Below are 25,015 nucleotides of genomic sequence, written 5' to 3'. Positions count from 1 at the left end.
ATTTGGGTCGTTGTGAACAGGTTGACGAAATGTGCTCATTTTATTTCGATGAGGATGGACTATTCGATGGAGAGACTTGCTAAGTTGTGTCGCAGCCTAAAGAATATAGTATGCGAAAAAACAACCGGCGAGAAAGAAATGACAGAAGAGTCGCCACCGTGCATTATTTATCCCAAAGGAGGGAAAGGAAACGCTCGAAGTAAACCTGGAGAAAGGAAAGGAAAAGACAAGGTCTTGCAACCAAATCTTGGGTTCGGGAGTCGATTATGCGAAGGGAAGGTATTAACACCCCTACGCATCCGTAGTACTCTACGGGATCCACTCTTATTGTTCTTGTCTAAAGGGTGTGTGTTTATCTAAGGTACTATTTACTAAAAGAGAGGGTCAAAGAAAATGACTCGCACGGATGTCGCATCAACTGCATACGTATCTCATCTGGAATGAGAATCAGAGTCTTCGTAGCTCGGCTACCTATGGGTTAAAGAGAAGTGTGCTCGCTAAGACATCGCGTCTTATGCCTACGTATCTCATCGGGAATGAGAATCAGAGCAAAACGTAGTTCAGCTAACTACGGGTATAAAGGGTCTCGATTGCAACTAGGGCAAGAGAAAGGGAATGTCTCGATCACAATGAGGGCGAGAGAAAAGAATCGCAACAAGGGCGAAAACAAGCAAGGATTAGTTGTTAGTTGTCAGTCAAAAAGGAAAAGAACTCGGCAAGACATCGCATCTTGTGCCTACGTATCTCATCTGAACATGAGAATCAGAGTTGTCGTAGTTCGACTACATAGGGATTGCCATCTGAACATGGACTTACAAAGGAGGACACCAGTTGTGTCAAAGGAGAGTGGGCAATGTGTTCACGTCCTAGCAACAGGTGTCGCAACTCGCTGAATCGAGTCTTAGGCAGTTACCTCTTTGCAATAGAACGGACTACATGCCGCAAGATCGGAGACGCTCGGAAAGGTCTAAAGATGGGAAGCTCTGCCCTAGAGTTGTCATGCAATGTGGATCTATGTGTTAGGATTTACAAATGGGAACATCTACCTAATGTTGGCATGCAAATATTGAGGTAATTCTACCTATGTTATCATACAAAAGAATAAGGGAGTTCTACCTATGTTATCATACAAAAGAATGGGGAATTCTACCTATGTTATCATACAAAGAATGAGGGAATCCTACCTATGTTATCATACAAAGAATGAGGGAATCCTACCTATGTTATCATACAAAAGAATATGGGAATTCTACCTATGTTATCATACAAAGGAATATGGGAATTCTACCTATGTTATCATACAAAGGATTCTATCTAATGGGTGTTACCTAAACGGAACAAGAATCGACGAATGGAGCAAGGAAAGGTGCTAGGGATAAGGGTAGATGGCGATGCATGAAGCAATCAACTTACAAGGTTGATGGAGATGCATAAAGCAATCGACTTATAAGGTTGATGGCGATGCATAAAGCAATCGACTTACAAGGTAATGGATGAATACGTGCTGGTTCTATTAAGTTTTTAAAAATGATTACTCGACGTTGGATCGAGGTTTTGATCTTGTTTTGAAATGGTTATCGAATGTTCATCTTAATTCTTGTATTAACAAATGAATAAGGAATGAAAGAATAAATATTATACATTTCATGGGAGAGGGATACATTTGTTATGAATGGGGATTGTTCATGGCAATGAAACAATAATAATATATGCCTCATACATCATACAAGTAGGCAACAGTTATTAATCAGATAGATAAGATATATAAACAAGTATATGATCAAGTCAAATTATCAAAGAATAAATAATAAGACATTAAACAATGTATGACAAGTATAAACATGTTAAACAATCAAACAATAGAAGCATGGATGAAAGAAACAAGTGTAAAAAATATCTGATGAAATCAGACAAGTGAAACTATGCACACAAAGAACCAATGAATAATTTAATCGGGAAACGATGCAAGGATCGAATAAAATTAAGATGAAAGGTCTCTAATACATGGCCTATGAGATGAACAAAGGAGGATCAAAATATCTCTTCAATTGCCCTAAGCAATCCCTATGTCAAACATCAATCATACAAAAGTCAACCGAAAAGTCGAGTCAACTTAAAAAATGTCAAATAAATAGTAAATTAATCACAAAAATTATGAAAAAATTAAATTAAGTTAGGTAGGCTCAGGACATCATCATCCCCCAAAAAGATTTCAAAAATAATGAAAATTGGTTATTGAATTAATTGAATCAAAACAAAGGTCAAACCAAAAGTCAAACAACAAGACTAGGTTAGAAATAAATCAAAAATAAATTGAAAATGGAAAATAAAAATTCAATAAAAGGTCAAGTTGACCATGAGACATTGGTCAACCATCATCCCAAAAATCAGAAGTTAAAAATGATTCTAAGTCATGAAAATAAAATTAATGAAAAAAAGTGTGTTAAAATGGCCTATTTAAAACAAATAATCAAAATAAAATATTAACCTAAAATAAAACGAAAATTAAAATTAAAATAAATTAAATAAGACAATAAGGAAAATAAAAAATATTTTTTTTTATATTTTTATGAATAAATAAAATATTTTAAAATAATTAAAATCTAAATAGAAAATAATATGAAAATAAAAAAAGAGAATGAAAATAAATGTGAATAGAAAGATGTGAGTGGGTCAGCGCAGGGGTGGGAACAGCAGTGTGATACCAAGGCCCAGCCCACGGAATTGCCAGCGTTACATCCAAAAATAAAAAAAATGTTCATTTAATTTAATAGTTATTTAACATGGTGTATCAATTGGATAAGTTCGCACTTATACAGTAGCGGGAAGAAAAAGGGCGGATGGTTAGACGTGCGTGGGTTTGAACCATGTCTGCGTTATTTTTATGCATAAATAAAATATTATGGAAATGAAACAACTTAAAACGCTAGAGGAGGCACGTGGCCATTTGCATGAAAACAACAACAACACGCTCAACATGCAGCAACGCGGCCATGGCAGTTTTTTTTTGCTCATCTTCCACAACGAATTTCTCTCACTACAGTGCTCCAAATGCCATGGTATAAAAAGCAAAGTTCTAGTACTAAATGAGAGGAACAACATGGTATTTTATTTTATGCAAAATAGTGACTCTAGCATAGAGAAATATGGACAACAAGGGAGGCTCATGCAAAGATTTTCAGAAAAATAAAAATGTCAAAAAACTTAAAGTTTAAAACAAGGTCTCATGGTGATGATTTTATGGACAAGTAATGCATATCATTAGCATAGAAAAAGGCATGAAGAAAAAAGAGAGCATGGCATAATGGAGAGGTAAACATGGTAATGGCATGAAATAGTGTGATAATGGTATGAACAAATATGATTAACAAAACATGAAATATGGTCATGGAAGATGAGATAAAAATATTACCTAGTGGAGAAAGTCCACTGCTCCTTGAAAATGGAAGGATGGGATGAGAATGAGATGCTTGTGCTTTGAGAACTTTTTGGAATTTGTGGATCTCATATGATTGTTTTATATGTGTACTTTTAATGCTATCATCTTATTTAAATTATTCTTGTGTTTGTCGCTACGCGAAAAATACAGAGTCGCCATCGATTTTTATTTATTCCAAAGGAAAGGGAAAATATCGAGAAAACCCCAAAGTATGGTCGTCGCAACCACGAATAGGTTCGGAAGTCGGTTATGCAAGGGGAAAGTATTAGCACCCCTCACATCCATGGTACTCCATGGGAACCATCTAGGATGTTTGTGCTTATGTGTGTATTATTTATCGAATGCTTGCTTTCCAAGATTTGTGGAGATGGAGGTAGATTTTAAATTAGTGTGCTCGCCAAGGAATGGATCCTCGTGCCTACGTATGCCCACTTGTTGAAGTGAGAAATCAGAGTATTCGTAGTTCGTGGTTTTGAAATTGTTTGTGTTTGTTTTGTTGTTTTTATTTACCTTGAAGAAGGGTTTTCGAGTGGTGTCGCCCTAAGGCTCAAACAAAAGGTTTGAATGTGTTGGATCGTTTTTAAGTTTTGAGAAAGTGATATTGATTTCGGATTGCACTAAAGACTATGGATAAAGGTGAATACCTCAAACGGTCAAGCCGAGCGTCTTGTGTTCGAAGCATTCAGGATGAGTGTAGGAAAACTCCAGTCTCATCCCTTCTTTATCGCTTAAGGCTCGTGACGTACGATCCTAATCACCATTTATTGTATTTTTGAGTTTGGTTTAGAAAATGACCGCTTGACGTTGGATCAAGGGTTTGTTTATTGGTTTGATTTGAAAAAGGACTACTTGACATTGGATCAAGGGTTTGATTATCGATTTTGAGTGGTGAACGTTCCTAATGCCTAAGGAGCATCTAATCAAGCAATAAAAGAAAGCGAGTAAAAGCATACATCGGAATGGGGGGAGGGGTACATGTAAAATACAAGGGAGTGCGGAAATAAAAGGTCTCATTGTCAGATAGCCCAAGAGAAAGCCATGTGTGTGCAAGTGTGTTCTAACCTAGAAAGCATGCAAAAGATTACAATTGATATTACAAATTCTTCTTGATACTTGTATTCTTCCATGGTAGATCACATTTGTCCAAAGTCTCTTTTGCAAAGGGTCCTAATGAGTCCCTAAGTCCATTATCCAATGTCCTTTCCATGCTTGGGAATTATCTTGTTTTTGTATTTTTTAAGTCTTTGCCTTTTTTATGTTCATTTTAGAATGAGATGAATATGTACAATATAAAACAAATAAAAACAATTGTAAAGTAAATTTGACAAAAATAAATGTTAGGAATTAGATGTGGAATTTAAAGAGTTAGATGCGGAATTATAAAGTGTTAGAAGTTAGAAGGCGGAAATTAAATGTTAGATGTTAGAGTAAAGCAAAATCAAAGCAAATACCAAGAAATATTCAAAATCAATATCAAAAATTTAATCACAAAGGATATCAAAAATTAAATCTAAAACCATTTCTAAAATATTAATCAAAAACAATTCTAAGATATATACTAAGATTAACATTTAAATTCCAAATCTAAAATTATAATCACTATTCAAAATTAATATTCCACAATTATCTACTAACTAAACCTAATATTATCCTCTAATAACTAAAATAAACTATGCTAATGGACTGAACAACCAAAACATGTGGAGTGGATGAACAGGTATGCGTAATGGGCCTGAAGATGGCAGGGAAGGCCCATTCGCGGGGGGTTGGATCAGTGGACAAGGGAGGTGCAAGACTAATTACACTAGGGACTTGATCCAAGCCTCTACGAGGCATCTACTGTACGCAGGTAGCAAAAAATGAAAAAAAAACAAACAGAAAAGCGCTTAATGAAACGCGCTTATTCACAAACAGAAATGCTATCAAGTCTCATATGGAGATTCTACCAGAAGCTCATAAACGATTACGCAACGGTGACAACTTCTACTATCCAATACATCCTCATGGCAACTAAATCGAAGCGTAAGCACACGGATTAAGAGCTACCTGTGGAAGACGACGGAGGTGGCGACGATGATGACGAACACACACAGCTTCTGAGCGTCTCTATTCCTCTTCTCACAGTGTTGGAGCGAGCTGGAAGCGCGTGAGCGATAACGATCTGCGAGCTTCGAAGCTTCCGGTGGTGGTGGCTTAGCTCTGCTGTGTAGAGCTTCGAGTGATGAAGCTCTCACAACAATGGAAAAAAGAGCGTGTACTGAAGGTGGGAAGTGATTGCACAATGCTTTTGGAATGAGGGGAAAAAGTGTGAACCCCATGATTGGCAATGATTGCCTCTTATATAAGCTTGATCCAAGGGCAATTTGGAGAATTAAGTCTGAATCATCCAGCTGGCACTTAAGTGAATGAGAAGGTGAGTTTTTACATCATGAATTAAGTCACGTGGGATTTAGAAAATTGAATGGCACGCTTCACTCCTTGACTTATTCACTGAAGTCCCAACTGTGGATATTTGCATTGAACCAAACTGGTTTGGATCCCTTAACTTCCTGAACTGCTTATTGTTTTGAAACTCATTGATTTGAATTGAACTGTTTTTTGGATTGTAGGTCTATGTTGGTATGCTTGGATAACTTGGTTGTAGTGGTGCTTGCGAGTGAGGGTGTTGTTGTGGATCCTGAAAAGGCTGGAAGGTTTGAGAAGAGTACAGAGGCCCGTGTTGCATATGTGTTGTTTGTGAAGGGCTTGCACCTTTGATTGCTGCAATTGCTTCCAGAGAAGTTGTCGAAATGGGGAATGAATACCCGTTATTGCAAACTGTAGTGGCATATGGAGAATTATTATCTTCGCTTGATTAGAAGCTCCCACAACTGATGCTTGATATTGGACAGGAGAAAATACGAAAGCAGGACCATGCACTAGATTCCCAGTTGACTCGGGATGTTGACCTTGTAGCACAAACTGCGTCTGATGTATTGAATCTACTGGATTGGCAATGGCTCTACTGATGATAATGGATGCACATGCATTTGTTTTTGAGGCTCCATGGGATCCACTGCTCTAGATACTGAAGTCTCATGGGACAAAGTGTTTTCTGCCATGGCTCTGTCTACTACTTCCTGGTTCATTTCCATGCCATGCTCACTCCGTTGGCTTTGTTGCTATTGTGGTTTGAGTTACATGCTACTCACCTGTATAACTTGCATCTTGGCTGACGTTAAGATGCAGATTCATAGAATCAGTACTAAGTTCATTATGCACACTAGGAATTGGCAATCTGAGAGCTCATAGGAAAAGCATCTTGTGGGGTTTGAAGATGAGAAAGATCACCCTGCAAATGTCCCATTGGTAGTGAACTCTGCAACTGTCAATAAGATGAATTACTAAAGAGCTGGCTAGACTATTGGTCCCGCAACATTTTGGAAAGCAGTCGTTGATGTTGTTGCCTTAAGAACAGCTGTTGCTCCTCCTACTTCTGCTTCAAAAATATGAGTTTATCTAATAAAGGCATCTGCTGCAAGTATTACTGTTGCAACATATTCATTATTTGTGGATCATGAGCTAAACCAGAAGAAAGTAGCTTCTCTGCTGTCAAAGAACTAGCTGGGTTATCCGCAGGTTGAGCTCTTAAGTTATTTAAAGACAAATGGTTCGGTGCTTGAAATGTCTGTTGTTGAATTCCAAATGGTATTTTGATCATGATGCAAGTTAATATTATTCTGAAGGGGACTCAATCCAGCTTGCAGAGGATAATTCGACCAGCCGGTAACACTATTATTTAAGCCTGTGGGTGCCCGGTCGGATAATCCTTGGATAACTGAGATCAACTCGGAATTTTGGGAATGAAACTGTCGAGAATTGTCACTCAACGAAGACATAAGTTTTGAATGTGGTGATGCATCTGGAACTGATTTTGGCGGAAGGGATGCTGCATCAATCCCTGGCCAGCGTGGATAAGGATTTGGTAAGGACCTCTGTCGCTCAAGTGCCATCCTCTACCATACCCTCCTCAAAAGTTGCCTCGTGTATAAGAACAGTTGCATTCGAGATGCTTCTATCAGCTCTGGACAGGGCCTGGTGTCACCAGAGTATACAATCTTCCAACCAGGTATCACTTTTCCAATACTATTAGTCCTCTCTTCTGCTTGTAGAACAACACCATATGACTGTGGGCAATGTACAACAGGAAAACTAATCAAGGCATTGAGACCGGCTTCTCGGATTACATGCTTCAATTTCCTTAGGAGGGGGTAAACTGCATCTTTGTCAACAGGACTACCTGGTATTTTCAAGTAGCTTTGCATACGAGACCCTTTAGCAAATAAAGTTGAATCATCTTTGGATGCATTTATTTTCGCACTGTTATTGCTCAGATCCTGAGAATTAACTGTTTTTTGCAAGTCATTCTCAAAATCATCCAATGACGCTTCTGTGGTATGCTTGCAGTCAAGAAACATCATATCTAGATCTTCTAGTCTTTGGTATGCATCTAAATATCTCTCGAGTTTCCTTGGTCCTACAACAAGCACCGGTTTGTGAGGAACTCCTCTCAGCAAATCACGGCGGAGAGCAAGAATCCTAGCCAACCCAGTGTGGTGATCGGCGTGAATACGAGAAATCCAAATGCAGCTTAAAGACCTCACAACATCATCAGCACCACTTACACCATATCTTCTTTTGAGCTGTCCTAGGGATCCTTCGCCACAATCCAAGAGCAAACCAACTTTCGAGAAAAGATTTATATATATTGAGGTCACATTCCGATACTTGGATGGCTGGGATGAACCAGTTCCAAGAAGCACTATCTCCAAGTCATCTCTTCTTATATTTTCCAAGCAAGTAGGAGCCATACCATCTTCACACAACCATGGCTCCTCAACCAACATCTTGTGATCAGACCCGGGAATTAAATCCTCCGTTGTATGACTGGAATCTTGCCAGAGCTGACTGACATGCTGAGCTGCTTCCACAACCTCTGGAATCTCTAACAGCAACTCATCAATAATCTTTGAAGCAAGAAAGCCAGGTTTTGAGCAATTCTGATTTGGGCTAGACCAAAATCCCGGAGCTGGAAAGAACTGAGGACATAAGTAATTAAGTCGTGTTGCGATTCTTGCACTAGCTTTCAAAATCGGGACCTCTATATTCTTCTTTTCATGTCCAGCCATGATATGCTGTGCAGAACCAAATGTCTTCATCCACTTTTGGTAATTTGAACAACTTACAACAAATTCAGGAGTTAAGTGAATTACGCATGCAACACTCTTTGACATGTTTCCCACTTGATCACCATAAGTAGCTAGTGATTTTGCAGACAATAATGCTTCCAAGTGAGATTCTGTTGGGCAATCTACAACAAGTACAATAGGACCAGGAATAGAAGGACCCATGACATCACTTGGATGAACCATAACATTTTGATGATCAGATTTCACAGAATTTCCAAGTTGCAGTTCACGATACTTTGGCCCAGGTCTGAGACCAAGTGCCTTAGCTTTCTCCAGATCAAACTTTCCCTTAATCTCAGGTAGCTCGCAAACATATACTACAGACATATCACCGGGCTTAGCAGCTGGGATCTTTTTGACATTCGGGGAATCAACTGTGTCTATGCTATGACTTTTGGTTTTGTATGCTAGGTGCTCATGATGGTGATTATGAGATCAAGTACAAGTCTGCAGCAGGTATATAGTCAATGCCATAGATTTTGCAGCATTTGACAGGCTGCAGTATGATCTGTGGGTTGAACTCTTGTTGCAGGACAACTGGGTTAATGGCACTGGTTTGGTTCCTCATGGCAAGCAAAGCGCATAATTGCAGGGTCATGTAATTAACAGAATGCTGGCTCGGTTCAAGCATGCTTTAATTCTGGCTTGCTTCACCATGCCTTCACTCATTATGGATTATAATGGCATGCTTGTATTCTGACTTTTATTCACATGTTACTATTTATCATGCAGGTCATGGTGGGATGGGTGAGCAAACATGGCTAAGTAAAGGGTTGGACATGGCATGGCGTAACAGTGGAATTTTGAAGTCACAAAAGTCAAACCAAGGATCAAAATAGGACTGAGACATAGGGTTAGGATCAGAGATTGTAGACTTAGGATTTTTGGGATGGGGTTGACTTTGTTCAAAGTTGACTAAAATGTCAACCGTTGACCAAAGTCACCCTTGGTCAACAATTCAAATTTTGTGTTTATTTTGTTCTTCTCTCTTTTTTTGTAATGAATATTTTATCCTTTGTAATGGAAATTGATATTCATGAATGGAGTGATTTTGGATATGAAATCTTGTACGAGAATCATTGTATGGACATGCTTGAGAAAAAGATTGAAATAAATGACTTTGTGGATTTGAACATGATCCTTGCATTCACTTGAACTCTTAAGAAGAACATTTTCCTTCTTCAGAAGAAGAAGTATATATTCCGAAGAAATTTTGTTGGAAAATATAGTTATAGATGGCTCATTTAAAACCTCATTCATGTGTAATTTAGATTAAAAAGAGCATTTGAAAATCAATGCCGAAGACAAAAACACTCGACTGTTGCTATGAATTAAAGCAAAACAGAATTTGAAAACACAGAAAAAAAAGCTAATGACAAACACTCACCCAGATTTGAGGAAAAACATTCACTAAAATGGTTGCCACAGTATGTTAATGACAATCATGGCCCAGTAAGAAATATTACTAACATCAAAATCTTTTGAAAACACAGAGAAGAACATGTATACATAAATCGATGTTGTATGTTGTCATAATCTTTTTCAGAAACTTGGTAAGCATAACAAAAAATCCTTACACAAAAGCAAGGACAATGATTCATTCTACTAACTTTCTCAACATTACTATATTCTTACTCTTTCTTACCAATATCGCCATCCAAAATTGCATGCCTAGTTAAAACAATCTCTTTAACAAGATTTCTGTAAGTGAAAGGCCGAATAGCTGCTCGCAGAAATTGGTCCGGAGGAAGTTTGCTCTTCTTGATCTTTTTTCTCCACGGACCGAGCCCAACATACTTCCACTCTTCTGGACCGACCTTTGCTCGCTTTCCTCTCAAGGCGGTTTCCTCTCCATCTACTGAATCGTGCATTGTTTCTTTCTCTGCCTTCTCCGCCGTCATCATCTGCTTCTTGTATAACTTTGTAGAGAGCTCGACACTCTTTCTTGCCATGTTTTCCATTGCCTCGGCACTATTTGTTGATTTTCGAAACTCCTTCCAGTCCTTCTCGTCTTCGTCCATCGCGTGAAATTTACCATCTTCGCTTTCTTCCATGTCCGTAACTAGATTTTGGTCTTCGTTAACATCAAAATCATCAATCTCCTCCTCCTCTTCCTCTTCCTCTTCTTCATCATTCTCATCATCATCATCATCACCATCGAATTCAGCTTCTCCGTCGCTACCTTCATCCTCAATCCAATCAAGAATCTCAGTATCATTATCACCAACAACATCATCATCTTCTTCATCCGGAGCATCACAACCAAGCTCCATCTCTTCCAACTTAGCCTTCCACTCTTTAGTATACGGATGCAAAATTTCCACCGGATGATGGCCCAAAAGAAACTCCAAACATTTCGACTTTTTCTCGTCACTCAATTTCTGATACGCATTCACCACATCGTCAACAAAAGCCTTTTGATTCACCTTCACAATTTTACACAATCCACCATAATAAGTACACGTCTCAACACTGCCATCATCATTTTGCAGCTCGCAAAGGTAATCCTGTTCGGTACTAGGATCAAGAAACGGAATTATCGCATTAAAAAAGTTATCCTGCGGCTCAAACCTACACTGAAACACCGGCCTCTTAACATACACAATATCAGGTCTCATCCACGCTGCACATTGTCCTACTAACGACCTCGCTTTGTTCCCGAGTCTACCCATCAAAGTCCACTTATCTAACCTCTGCTTACCAGCTTCAAGCACTACCTCACTAACTAATGTCCATTGCTGCCAAGGTAGTTCCGAAACTCTCCACTTCGGATGCCTAACGAAAACCCAAAAATACCTTAATTTCGTTTGATCCAACTGCTTCACCTTTTCCCCAAAATCAGCAGCCATATCATATTTCTCAATCTCCTCCCACTCTTCATGATCCTTCACTTCACTAATTATCGTCACACACTCATCCGTAATCCCGCCACTAACTGGCTCACCAACAACAATCCCACGCCAAGAATACGGCCCATATTCACCATATTTATACCAATCATACGGGTGGCGTAAATTCGGATCATCCTTATCCATGAACCGAACCAGTCGATCATATCCAAGCCCAATTTGTTGAAGCAAATCCTCAGAGAAATTATCCGGATAATTCCCACGCCCCTTAGGGTTTTTCAACCGATAGAACAAAGACTCAGCAAGCTTCTTACTTTTCGCCCTAGCACTCCGCCTCAATCGTCTCCGAAAATCCGCATTGCCTTCAAGTCTACCACCGGAAGACGATGCGCCACCCGTCTTCTTGCTACGACCCGCATAAGACCGAACATCTCTAGTGCTGCAGACATTATAATTCTCGCCGGAAACCAAAAATCCGCTATTCGGATCCGGGTTTCCGGAGAAAGAAACAACTTGAAAGCGTTTGTTGGATTGAAATTTTAGGTTTGGGGATTTGTTGAAAGGTTTAAGAAAAGAAAATTGGTTGTAAGGTGAAAAGGGGTTCAATGTTCTGGGTAAGAACTCAGTTGTAAAATGGCTTGAATTCATTTCAATCAAGAGCATCCACTTGCATTAGGTCTTCAAATAAACACAAACAAACGCAACCTTCAAAACAAAACATCACAGAATCAGTTTTTCAAACTTGAACTAACACGAATCATTCTTCAAAAAAGCATATAATTATCAAACAGATACACTAAAAATTGGAACAAAAATAGTCTCAAATGAAACAAATAATTGCTTCCTAGGTTGTCAAGGGCAAGGAAAGGAAAATTCAAAAAATTCAAAAAAAAAAATGAAGTAAAAAGGAAAACTTATGGGGAAGTTTCTAACTGTTTATGGCGACCGACGAGCAACTCCGGCTGATTTTTCCGGCCAACTATTTCTCCGGGGAGTTAGTTGAGTTCAGTGTAGCTAGAACTTGTTTCTGAAACTACTACGAAGGAAAGCGGCGGCAGCATGTTTTGTTTTTCTTATATTTGTGGAACTGTCGAGTTTAAGTTTATCTCTAGACGTGTTTATTAAGATTTTTTTACAACAATTTTTTTGTTACATCTTTTGTATGTTTTTTTACAATTTACAAGTATATTTTCTCCAAAACTATATAAAATATTAAGTAAAAAAAACTGAAATGAATGCATAAATTTTTTTTTCTGTTATATCAGTAAAGTGTTTAACTATTTTTGTCACTTTTTATAGAGAGAAAAAAAATTAAGCTCCCTCAAAGAAGCTTTTTGTTATATCAGTTACAAGAATGTTGTTAAGAATTAAAGGAGGTGACTGGGGTCCTGATTAGAAGAGACATAAAACATAACCGTGAAATTAATACATCAATTGTCTTTGCGAAGAGCATGTGTGGTTAGATCTCTCTTAAAAATGAATTACACCAAACCATATGTTTTAGAGAGAAGACATCACTTTTATCTCTAACTTAATATGTCCTCTCTAGAGTCAAGGGTGTAGTTTTTTCCATAGGATTCCATGCCAAGCCCCGTTTACCTCTCTTTTGGTGGTGCCCTCTAGGTTTCTTTCCCTTTGTGTCTACTTGTAGCTCTTCGATGGTGCGGTTGTATTTTTCTATTATTTTTTCGTTGGTCTTTTGGCTTTCTTTCTGTGGTGTTACAATTCATGGAGTGGTGGAAAAATATTCCTCTCTCAGAGAAAGAAGAAGAATGAATATCGGTGAATGGGGAGGCGAAATTAGGTGATGATATCTTTTACAGAACCTTCGTTGGGAAGTTGTGGACCAATAACCCTTTCAACAATAGGGCTTTCAAATCAACAATGACTCAAGCATGGCGACTCAAGAATAAAGTTGAAGCGCAAGATCTAGGAAAGAACCATTTTTTGTTCCATTTCTCGTCCAAATGGGATGCAGATACGGTGATAAATGATTTAAGCATGGCAACTCAAGAATAAAGTTAAAGCGCAAGATCTAGGAAAGAACCATTTTTTCTTCCATTTCTCATCCAAACGGGATGCAGATACGGTGATAAATTGAGGTCCCTGGAATTTTGAAAGAAGCTTTCTAATCTTCAAGGGGTTTTTGGGTGAAGAACAACCATCTGGATTTGAAATGAATTATGGAGTGTCTTAGATTAGGGTTTATGATTTACCTTTGAAGCTCAGATTGGAAGCAATGGCTCAACAACTGGGAGGCATAATTCGTCAGTATGAAGAAATCGACCCAAAGGAGACGGATACGATGGGAAAGTTCTTTTGAATCAAAGTCAAGGTTGATCTTAAGAAACCTCTGAAGAGATGAACTGTCATAAAGTATCAAGATTGGTGCCTGGAGGTTTTCTTTAAGTATGAAAGGCCTCCAACCTTTTGTCCTGGTTCATTTCCATGCCATGCTCACTCCGTTGGCTTTGTTGCTATTGTGGTTTGAGTTACATGCTACTCACCTGTATAACTTGCATCTTGGCTGACGTTAAGATGCAGATTCATAGAATCAGTACTAAGTTCATTATGCACACTAGGAATTGGCAATCTGAGAGCTCATAGGAAAAGCATCTTGTGGGGTTTGAAGATGAGAAAGATCACCCTGCAAATGTCCCATTGGTAGTGAACTCTGCAACTGTCAATAAGATGGATTACTAAAGAGCTGGCTAGACTATTGGTCCCGCAACATTTTGGAAAGCAGTCGTTGATGTTGTTGCCTTAAGAACAGCTGTTGCTCCTCCTACTTCTGCTTCAAAAATATGAGTTTATCTAATAAAGGCATCTGCTGCAAGTATTACTGTTGCAACATATTCATTATTTGTGGATCATGAGCTAAACCAGAAGAAAGTAGCTTCTCTGCTGTCAAAGAACTAGCTGGGTTATCCGCAGGTTGAGCTCTTAAGTTATTTAAAGACAAATGGTTCGGTGCTTGAAATGTCTGTTGTTGAATTCCAAATGGTATTTTGATCATGATGCAAGTTAATATTATTCTGAAGGGGACTCAATCCAGCTTGCAGAGGATAATTCGACCAGCCGGTAACACTATTATTTAAGCCTGTGGGTGCCCGGTCGGATAATCCTTGGATAACTGAGATCAACTCGGAATTTTGGGAATGAAACTGTCGAGAATTGTCACTCAACGAAGACATAAGTTTTGAATGTGGTGATGCATCTGGAACTGATTTTGGCGGAAGGGATGCTGCATCAATCCCTGGCCAGCGTGGATAAGGATTTGGTAAGGACCTCTGTCGCTCAAGTGCCATCCTCTACCATACCCTCCTCAAAAGTTGCCTCGTGTATAAGAACAGTTGCATTTCGAGATGCTTCTATCAGCTCTGGACAGGGCCTGGTGTCACCAGAGTATACAATCTTCCAACCAGGTATCACTTTTCCAATACTATTAGTCCTCTCTTCTGCTTGTAGAACAACACCATATGACTGTGGGCAATGTACAACAGGAAAACTAATCAAGGCATTGAGACCGGCTTCTCGGATTACATGCTTCAATTTCCTTAGGAGGGGGTAAACTGCATCTTTGTCAACAGGACTACCTGGTATTTTCAAGTAGCTTTGCATACGAGACCCTTTAGCAAATAAAGTTGAATCATCTTTGGATGCATTTATTTTCGCACTGTTATTGCTCAGATCCTGAGAATTAACTGTTTTTTGCAAGTCATTCTCAAAATCATCCAATGACGCTTCTGTGGTATGCTTGCAGTCAAGAAACATCATATCTAGATCTTCTAGTCTTTGGTATGCATCTAAATATCTCTCGAGTTTCCTTGGTCCTACAACAAGCACCGGTTTGTGAGGAACTCCTCTCAGCAAATCACGGCGGAGAGCAAGAATCCTAGCCAACCCAGTGTGGTGATCGGCGTGAATACGAGAAATCCAAATGCAGCTTAAAGACCTCACAACATCATCAGCACCACTTACACCATATCTTCTTTTGAGCTGTCCTAGGGATCCTTCGCCACAATCCAAGAGCAAACCAACTTTCGAGAAAAGATTTATATATATTGAGGTCACATTCCGATACTTGGATGGCTGGGATGAACCAGTTCCAAGAAGCACTATCTCCAAGTCATCTCTTCTTATATTTTCCAAGCAAGTAGGAGCCATACCATCTTCACACAACCATGGCTCCTCAACCAACATCTTGTGATCAGACCCGGGAATTAAATCCTCCGTTGTATGACTGGAATCTTGCCAGAGCTGACTGACATGCTGAGCTGCTTCCACAACCTCTGGAATCTCTAACAGCAACTCATCAATAATCTTTGAAGCAAGAAAGCCAGGTTTTGAGCAATTCTGATTTGGGCTAGACCAAAATCCCGGAGCTGGAAAGAACTGAGGACATAAGTAATTAAGTCGTGTTGCGATTCTTGCACTAGCTTTCAAAATCGGGACCTCTATATTCTTCTTTTCATGTCCAGCCATGATATGCTGTGCAGAACCAAATGTCTTCATCCACTTTTGGTAATTTGAACAACTTACAACAAATTCAGGAGTTAAGTGAATTACGCATGCAACACTCTTTGACATGTTTCCCACTTGATCACCATAAGTAGCTAGTGATTTTGCAGACAATAATGCTTCCAAGTGAGATTCTGTTGGGCAATCTACAACAAGTACAATAGGACCAGGAATAGAAGGACCCATGACATCACTTGGATGAACCATAACATTTTGATGATCAGATTTCACAGAATTTCCAAGTTGCAGTTCACGATACTTTGGCCCAGGTCTGAGACCAAGTGCCTTAGCTTTCTCCAGATCAAACTTTCCCTTAATCTCAGGTAGCTCGCAAACATATACTACAGACATATCACCGGGCTTAGCAGCTGGGATCTTTTTGACATTCGGGGAATCAACTGTGTCTATGCTATGACTTTTGGTTTTGTATGCTAGGTGCTCATGATGGTGATTATGAGATCAAGTACAAGTCTGCAGCAGGTATATAGTCAATGCCATAGATTTTGCAGCATTTGACAGGCTGCAGTATGATCTGTGGGTTGAACTCTTGTTGCAGGACAACTGGGTTAATGGCACTGGTTTGGTTCCTCATGGCAAGCAAAGCGCATAATTGCAGGGTCATGTAATTAACAGAATGCTGGCTCGGTTCAAGCATGCTTTAATTCTGGCTTGCTTCACCATGCCTTCACTCATTATGGATTATAATGGCATGCTTGTATTCTGACTTTTATTCACATGTTACTATTTATCATGCAGGTCATGGTGGGATGGGTGAGCAAACATGGCTAAGTAAAGGGTTGGACATGGCATGGCGTAACAGTGGAATTTTGAAGTCACAAAAGTCAAACCAAGGATCAAAATAGGACTGAGACATAGGGTTAGGATCAGAGATTGTAGACTTAGGATTTTTGGGATGGGGTTGACTTTGTTCAAAGTTGACTAAAATGTCAACCGTTGACCAAAGTCACCCTTGGTCAACAATTCAAATTTTGTGTTTATTTTGTTCTTCTCTCTTTTTTTGTAATGAATATTTTATCCTTTGTAATGGAAATTGATATTCATGAATGGAGTGATTTTGGATATGAAATCTTGTACGAGAATCATTGTATGGACATGCTTGAGAAAAAGATTGAAATAAATGACTTTGTGGATTTGAACATGATCCTTGCATTCACTTGAACTCTTAAGAAGAACATTTTCCTTCTTCAGAAGAAGAAGTATATATTCCGAAGAAATTTTGTTGGAAAATATAGTTATAGATGGCTCATTTAAAACCTCATTCATGTGTAATTTAGATTAAAAAGAGCATTTGAAAATCAATGCCGAAGACAAAAACACTCGACTGTTGCTATGAATTAAAGCAAAACAGAATTTGAAAACACAGAAAAAAAAGCTAATGACAAACACTCACCCAGATTTGAGGAAAAACATTCACTAAAATGGTTGCCACAGTATGTTAATGACAATCATGGCCCAGTAAGAAATATTACTAACATCAAAATCTTTTGAAAACACAGAGAAGAACATGTATACATAAATCGATGTTGTATGTTGTCATAATCTTTTTCAGAAACTTGGTAAGCATAACAAAAAATCCTTACACAAAAGCAAGGACAATGATTCATTCTACTAACTTTCTCAACATTACTATATTCTTACTCTTTCTTACCAATATCGCCATCCAAAATTGCATGCCTAGTTAAAACAATCTCTTTAACAAGATTTCTGTAAGTGAAAGGCCGAATAGCTGCTCGCAGAAATTGGTCCGGAGGAAGTTTGCTCTTCTTGATCTTTTTTCTCCACGGACCGAGCCCAACATACTTCCACTCTTCTGGACCGACCTTTGCTCGCTTTCCTCTCAAGGCGGTTTCCTCTCCATCTACTGAATCGTGCATTGTTTCTTTCTCTGCCTTCTCCGCCGTCATCATCTGCTTCTTGTATAACTTTGTAGAGAGCTCGACACTCTTTCTTGCCATGTTTTCCATTGCCTCGGCACTATTTGTTGATTTTCGAAACTCCTTCCAGTCCTTCTCGTCTTCGTCCATCGCGTGAAATTTACCATCTTCGCTTTCTTCCATGTCCGTAACTAGATTTTGGTCTTCGTTAACATCAAAATCATCAATCTCCTCCTCCTCTTCCTCTTCCTCTTCTTCATCATTCTCATCATCATCATCATCACCATCGAATTCAGCTTCTCCGTCGCTACCTTCATCCTCAATCCAATCAAGAATCTCAGTATCATTATCACCAACAACATCATCATCTTCTTCATCCGGAGCATCACAACCAAGCTCCATCTCTTCCAACTTAGCCTTCCACTCTTTAGTATACGGATGCAAAATTTCCACCGGATGATGGCCCAAAAGAAACTCCAAACATTTCGACTTTTTCTCGTCACTCAATTTCTGATACGCATTCACCACATCGTCAACAAAAGCCTTTTGATTCACCTTCACAATTTTACACAATCCACCATAATAAGTACACGTCTCAACACTGCCATCATCATTTTGCAGCTCGCAAAGGTAATCCTGTTCGGTACTAGGATCAAGAAACGGAATTATCGCATTAAAAAAGTTATCCTGCGGCTCAAACCTACACTGAAACACCGGCCTCTTAACATACACAATATCAGGTCTCATCCACGCTGCACATTGTCCTACTAACGACCTCGCTTTGTTCCCGAGTCTACCCATCAAAGTCCACTTATCTAACCTCTGCTTACCAGCTTCAAGCACTACCTCACTAACTAATGTCCATTGCTGCCAAGGTAGTTCCGAAACTCTCCACTTCGGATGCCTAACGAAAACCCAAAAATACCTTAATTTCGTTTGATCCAACTGCTTCACCTTTTCCCCAAAATCAGCAGCCATATCATATTTCTCAATCTCCTCCCACTCTTCATGATCCTTCACTTCACTAATTATCGTCACACACTCATCCGTAATCCCGCCACTAACTGGCTCACCAACAACAATCCCACGCCAAGAATACGGCCCATATTCACCATATTTATACCAATCATACGGGTGGCGTAAATTCGGATCATCCTTATCCATGAACCGAACCAGTCGATCATATCCAAGCCCAATTTGTTGAAGCAAATCCTCAGAGAAATTATCCGGATAATTCCCACGCCCCTTAGGGTTTTTCAACCGATAGAACAAAGACTCAGCAAGCTTCTTACTTTTCGCCCTAGCACTCCGCCTCAATCGTCTCCGAAAATCCGCATTGCCTTCAAGTCTACCACCGGAAGACGATGCGCCACCCGTCTTCTTGCTACGACCCGCATAAGACCGAACATCTCTAGTGCTGCAGACATTATAATTCTCGCCGGAAACCAAAAATCCGCTATTCGGATCCGGGTTTCCGGAGAAAGAAACAACTTGAAAGCGTTTGTTGGATTGAAATTTTAGGTTTGGGGATTTGTTGAAAGGTTTAAGAAAAGAAAATTGGTTGTAAGGTGAAAAGGGGTTCAATGTTCTGGGTAAGAACTCAGTTGTAAAATGGCTTGAATTCATTTCAATCAAGAGCATCCACTTGCATTAGGTCTTCAAATAAACACAAACAAACGCAACCTTCAAAACAAAACATCACAGAATCAGTTTTTCAAACTTGAACTAACACGAATCATTCTTCAAAAAAGCATATAATTATCAAACAGATACACTAAAAATTGGAACAAAAATAGTCTCAAATGAAACAAATAATTGCTTCCTAGGTTGTCAAGGGCAAGGAAAGGAAAATTCAAAAAATTCAAAAAAAAAAATGAAGTAAAAAGGAAAACTTATGGGGAAGTTTCTAACTGTTTATGGCGACCGACGAGCAACTCCGGCTGATTTTTCCGGCCAACTATTTCTCCGGGGAGTTAGTTGAGTTCAGTGTAGCTAGAACTTGTTTCTGAAACTACTACGAAGGAAAGCGGCGGCAGCATGTTTTGTTTTTCTTATATTTGTGGAACTGTCGAGTTTAAGTTTATCTCTAGACGTGTTTATTAAGATTTTTTTACAACAATTTTTTTGTTACATCTTTTGTATGTTTTTTTACAATTTACAAGTATATTTTCTCCAAAACTATATAAAATATTAAGTAAAAAAAACTGAAATGAATGCATAAATTTTTTTTTCTGTTATATCAGTAAAGTGTTTAACTATTTTTGTCACTTTTTATAGAGAGAAAAAAAATTAAGCTCCCTCAAAGAAGCTTTTTGTTATATCAGTTACAAGAATGTTGTTAAGAATTAAAGGAGGTGACTGGGGTCCTGATTAGAAGAGACATAAAACATAACCGTGAAATTAATACATCAATTGTCTTTGCGAAGAGCATGTGTGGTTAGATCTCTCTTAAAAATGAATTACACCAAACCATATGTTTTAGAGAGAAGACATCACTTTTATCTCTAACTTAATATGTCCTCTCTAGAGTCAAGGGTGTAGTTTTTTCCATAGGATTCCATGCCAAGCCCCGTTTACCTCTCTTTTGGTGGTGCCCTCTAGGTTTCTTTCCCTTTGTGTCTACTTGTAGCTCTTCGATGGTGCGGTTGTATTTTTCTATTATTTTTTCGTTGGTCTTTTGGCTTTCTTTCTGTGGTGTTACAATTCATGGAGTGGTGGAAAAATATTCCTCTCTCAGAGAAAGAAGAAGAATGAATATCGGTGAATGGGGAGGCGAAATTAGGTGATGATATCTTTTACAGAACCTTCGTTGGGAAGTTGTGGACCAATAACCCTTTCAACAATAGGGCTTTCAAATCAACAATGACTCAAGCATGGCGACTCAAGAATAAAGTTGAAGCGCAAGATCTAGGAAAGAACCATTTTTTGTTCCATTTCTCGTCCAAATGGGATGCAGATACGGTGATAAATGATTTAAGCATGGCAACTCAAGAATAAAGTTAAAGCGCAAGATCTAGGAAAGAACCATTTTTTCTTCCATTTCTCATCCAAACGGGATGCAGATACGGTGATAAATTGAGGTCCCTGGAATTTTGAAAGAAGCTTTCTAATCTTCAAGGGGTTTTTGGGTGAAGAACAACCATCTGGATTTGAAATGAATTATGGAGTGTCTTAGATTAGGGTTTATGATTTACCTTTGAAGCTCAGATTGGAAGCAATGGCTCAACAACTGGGAGGCATAATTCGTCAGTATGAAGAAATCGACCCAAAGGAGACGGATACGATGGGAAAGTTCTTTTGAATCAAAGTCAAGGTTGATCTTAAGAAACCTCTGAAGAGATGAACTGTCATAAAGTATCAAGATTGGTGCCTGGAGGTTTTCTTTAAGTATGAAAGGCCTCCAACCTTTTGTCCTGGTTCATTTCCATGCCATGCTCACTCCGTTGGCTTTGTTGCTATTGTGGTTTGAGTTACATGCTACTCACCTGTATAACTTGCATCTTGGCTGACGTTAAGATGCAGATTCATAGAATCAGTACTAAGTTCATTATGCACACTAGGAATTGGCAATCTGAGAGCTCATAGGAAAAGCATCTTGTGGGGTTTGAAGATGAGAAAGATCACCCTGCAAATGTCCCATTGGTAGTGAACTCTGCAACTGTCAATAAGATGGATTACTAAAGAGCTGGCTAGACTATTGGTCCCGCAACATTTTGGAAAGCAGTCGTTGATGTTGTTGCCTTAAGAACAGCTGTTGCTCCTCCTACTTCTGCTTCAAAAATATGAGTTTATCTAATAAAGGCATCTGCTGCAAGTATTACTGTTGCAACATATTCATTATTTGTGGATCATGAGCTAAACCAGAAGAAAGTAGCTTCTCTGCTGTCAAAGAACTAGCTGGGTTATCCGCAGGTTGAGCTCTTAAGTTATTTAAAGACAAATGGTTCGGTGCTTGAAATGTCTGTTGTTGAATTCCAAATGGTATTTTGATCATGATGCAAGTTAATATTATTCTGAAGGGGACTCAATCCAGCTTGCAGAGGATAATTCGACCAGCCGGTAACACTATTATTTAAGCCTGTGGGTGCCCGGTCGGATAATCCTTGGATAACTGAGATCAACTCGGAATTTTGGGAATGAAACTGTCGAGAATTGTCACTCAACGAAGACATAAGTTTTGAATGTGGTGATGCATCTGGAACTGATTTTGGCGGAAGGGATGCTGCATCAATCCCTGGCCAGCGTGGATAAGGATTTGGTAAGGACCTCTGTCGCTCAAGTGCCATCCTCTACCATACCCTCCTCAAAAGTTGCCTCGTGTATAAGAACAGTTGCATTTCGAGATGCTTCTATCAGCTCTGGACAGGGCCTAGTGTCACCAGAGTATACAATCTTCCAACCAGGTATCACTTTTCCAATACTATTAGTCCTCTCTTCTGCTTGTAGAACAACACCATATGACTGTGGGCAATGTACAACAGGAAAACTAATCAAGGCATTGAGACCGGCTTCTCGGATTACATGCTTCAATTTCCTTAGGAGGGGGTAAACTGCATCTTTGTCAACAGGACTACCTGGTATTTTCAAGTAGCTTTGCATACGAGACCCTTTAGCAAATAAAGTTGAATCATCTTTGGATGCATTTATTTTCGCACTGTTATTGCTCAGATCCTGAGAATTAACTGTTTTTTGCAAGTCATTCTCAAAATCATCCAATGACGCTTCTGTGGTATGCTTGCAGTCAAGAAACATCATATCTAGATCTTCTAGTCTTTGGTATGCATCTAAATATCTCTCGAGTTTCCTTGGTCCTACAACAAGCACCGGTTTGTGAGGAACTCCTCTCAGCAAATCACGGCGGAGAGCAAGAATCCTAGCCAACCCAGTGTGGTGATCGGCGTGAATACGAGAAATCCAAATGCAGCTTAAAGACCTCACAACATCATCAGCACCACTTACACCATATCTTCTTTTGAGCTGTCCTAGGGATCCTTCGCCACAATCCAAGAGCAAACCAACTTTCGAGAAAAGATTTATATATATTGAGGTCACATTCCGATACTTGGATGGCTGGGATGAACCAGTTCCAAGAAGCACTATCTCCAAGTCATCTCTTCTTATATTTTCCAAGCAAGTAGGAGCCATACCATCTTCACACAACCATGGCTCCTCAACCAACATCTTGTGATCAGACCCGGGAATTAAATCCTCCGTTGTATGACTGGAATCTTGCCAGAGCTGACTGACATGCTGAGCTGCTTCCACAACCTCTGGAATCTCTAACAGCAACTCATCAATAATCTTTGAAGCAAGAAAGCCAGGTTTTGAGCAATTCTGATTTGGGGTAGACCAAAATCCCGGAGCTGGAAAGAACTGAGGACATAAGTAATTAAGTCGTGTTGCGATTCTTGCACTAGCTTCCAAAATCGGGACCTCTATATTCTTCTTTTCATGTCCAGCCATGATATGCTGTGCAGAACCAAATGTCTTCATCCACTTTTGGTAATTTGAACAACTTACAACAAATTCAGGAGTTAAGTGAATTACGCATGCAACACTCTTTGACATGTTTCCCACTTGATCACCATAAGTAGCTAGTGATTTTGCAGACAATAATGCTTCCAAGTGAGATTCTGTTGGGCAATCTACAACAAGTACAATAGGACCAGGAATAGAAGGACCCATGACATCACTTGGATGAACCATAACATTTTGATGATCAGATTTCACAGAATTTCCAAGTTGCAGTTCACGATACTTTGGCCCAGGTCTGAGACCAAGTGCCTTAGCTTTCTCCAGATCAAATTTTCCCTTAATCTCAGGTAGCTCGCAAACACATACTACAGACATATCACCGGGCTTAGCAGCTGGGATCTTTTTGACATTCGGGGAATCAACTGTGTCTATGCTATGACTTTTGGTTTTGTATGCTAGGTGCTCATGATGGTGATTATGAGATCAAGTACAAGTCTGCAGCAGGTATATAGTCAATGCCATAGATTTTGCAGCATTTGACAGGCTGCTGTATGATCTGTGGGTTGAACTCTTGTTGCAGGACAACTGGGTTAATGGCACTGGTTTGGTTCCTCATGGCAAGCAAAGCGCATAATTGCAGGGTCATGTAATTAACAGAATGCTGGCTCGGTTCAAGCATGCTTTAATTCTGGCTTGCTTCACCATGCCTTCACTCATTATGGATTATAATGGCATGCTTGTATTCTGACTTTTATTCACATGTTACTATTTATCATGCAGGTCATGGTGGGATGGGTGAGCAAACATGGCTAAGTAAAGGGTTGGACATGGCATGGCGTAACAGTGGAATTTTGAAGTCACAAAAGTCAAACCAAGGATCAAAATAGGACTGAGACATAGGGTTAGGATCAGAGATTGTAGACTTAGGATTTTTGGGATGGGGTTGACTTTGGTCAAAGTTGACCAAAATGTCAACCGTTGACCAAAGTCACCCTTGGTCAACACTTCAAATTTTGTGTTTATTTTGTTCTTCTCTCTTTTTTTGTAATGAATATTTTATCCTTTGTAATGGAAATTGATATTCATGAATGGAGTGATTTTGGATATGGAATCTTGTACGAGAATCATTGTATGGACATGCTTGAGAAAAAGATTGAAATAAATGACTTTGAGGATTTGAACATGATCCTTGCATTCACTTGAACTCTTAAATCAATAGGTTTGACATGGACTTCAATGATAGCCTGAACATGAATGGGAAAGGATAACATGGATTGAAATGGCCTTGAATACAATATCACAAACGATGATCAAGGTTATGACTTGAATGGTCAACAATAAGCATGAAACTAAGGCCTTAGCAAGGATCAAGATGTGTCATGAACTACAACCTAGGCACTAGGGCCCCCTCCAAGTTACTGGAAAACCCTAGTTTCCACTAGGCATAAGCATGAAGCTCTGAATTCAAGTTACTGCTCTCTTGTGTTGAACCTTGCTTATGTAAATGAAATGCATGCTCATGATGATATGCAAATGTTTAAGTTAGTGACCTAGATGAACATTGTGAAGGTGTAGGGTGAATTTTGGGGTATGACAACTGCCCCTATT

At 39.2% G+C, this 25,015-nt stretch overlaps 4 protein-coding genes and 1 pseudogene across 4 annotated transcripts in view; all 5 read right to left on the bottom strand.

Annotated features, from left to right (window-relative positions):
* Window positions 1-681: 681 nt before the first annotated feature.
* LOC127120656 (tRNAse Z TRZ4, mitochondrial-like) lies at window positions 682-9,780 on the bottom strand (annotated as a pseudogene).
* Window positions 9,781-10,127: 347 nt separating this feature from the next.
* Window positions 10,128-12,618, bottom strand: LOC127120655 (uncharacterized). The gene is made up of 2 exons (XM_051051167.1): window positions 12,450-12,618; window positions 10,128-12,221 (listed from the first exon to the last, which is right to left on the bottom strand). The coding sequence occupies exon 2, from the start codon at window positions 12,177-12,179 to the stop codon at window positions 10,299-10,301; it is 1,881 nt and encodes a 626-aa protein (XP_050907124.1). The 5' UTR covers window positions 12,180-12,221; window positions 12,450-12,618; the 3' UTR covers window positions 10,128-10,298.
* A 475-nt stretch (window positions 12,619-13,093) lies between these two features.
* LOC127120657 (tRNAse Z TRZ4, mitochondrial-like) lies at window positions 13,094-17,178 on the bottom strand. The gene has a single exon (XM_051051169.1). The coding sequence runs from the start codon at window positions 16,386-16,388 to the stop codon at window positions 14,814-14,816; it is 1,575 nt and encodes a 524-aa protein (XP_050907126.1). The 5' UTR covers window positions 16,389-17,178; the 3' UTR covers window positions 13,094-14,813.
* A 343-nt stretch (window positions 17,179-17,521) lies between these two features.
* Window positions 17,522-20,012, bottom strand: LOC127120654 (uncharacterized). The gene is made up of 2 exons (XM_051051166.1): window positions 19,844-20,012; window positions 17,522-19,615 (listed from the first exon to the last, which is right to left on the bottom strand). Exon 2 carries the CDS (start codon window positions 19,571-19,573, stop codon window positions 17,693-17,695), a length of 1,881 nt encoding a protein of 626 aa, XP_050907123.1. The 5' UTR covers window positions 19,574-19,615; window positions 19,844-20,012; the 3' UTR covers window positions 17,522-17,692.
* A 475-nt stretch (window positions 20,013-20,487) lies between these two features.
* Window positions 20,488-25,015, bottom strand: part of LOC127123856 (tRNase Z TRZ3, mitochondrial) — a 43,625-nt gene continuing 39,097 nt past the window's right edge. Inside the window, exon 4 of the mRNA XM_051054035.1 lies at window positions 20,488-23,862. Within this exon, the coding sequence (XP_050909992.1) occupies window positions 22,208-23,862 (1,655 nt within the window). The 3' untranslated portion in view covers window positions 20,488-22,207. The remainder of the gene's footprint in view (window positions 23,863-25,015) is intronic.

This window comes from Lathyrus oleraceus, chromosome 2 (genome assembly GCF_024323335.1).
Source record: "Lathyrus oleraceus cultivar Zhongwan6 chromosome 2, CAAS_Psat_ZW6_1.0, whole genome shotgun sequence".
NCBI lineage: Eukaryota > Viridiplantae > Streptophyta > Magnoliopsida > Fabales > Fabaceae > Lathyrus > Lathyrus oleraceus.
This window is presented reverse-complemented; position numbering and strand designations above follow the sequence as displayed.

What these genes read in the sequence shown, in the direction of transcription:
- LOC127120657 (XM_051051169.1), bottom strand. Translation starts at nt 16,388, where the DNA reads ATGTCTGTAGTATATGTTTGCGAGCTACCTGAGATTAAGGGAAAGTTT.
- LOC127120655 (XM_051051167.1), bottom strand. Translation starts at nt 12,179, where the DNA reads ATGCTCTTGATTGAAATGAATTCAAGCCATTTTACAACTGAGTTCTTA.
- LOC127120654 (XM_051051166.1), bottom strand. Translation starts at nt 19,573, where the DNA reads ATGCTCTTGATTGAAATGAATTCAAGCCATTTTACAACTGAGTTCTTA.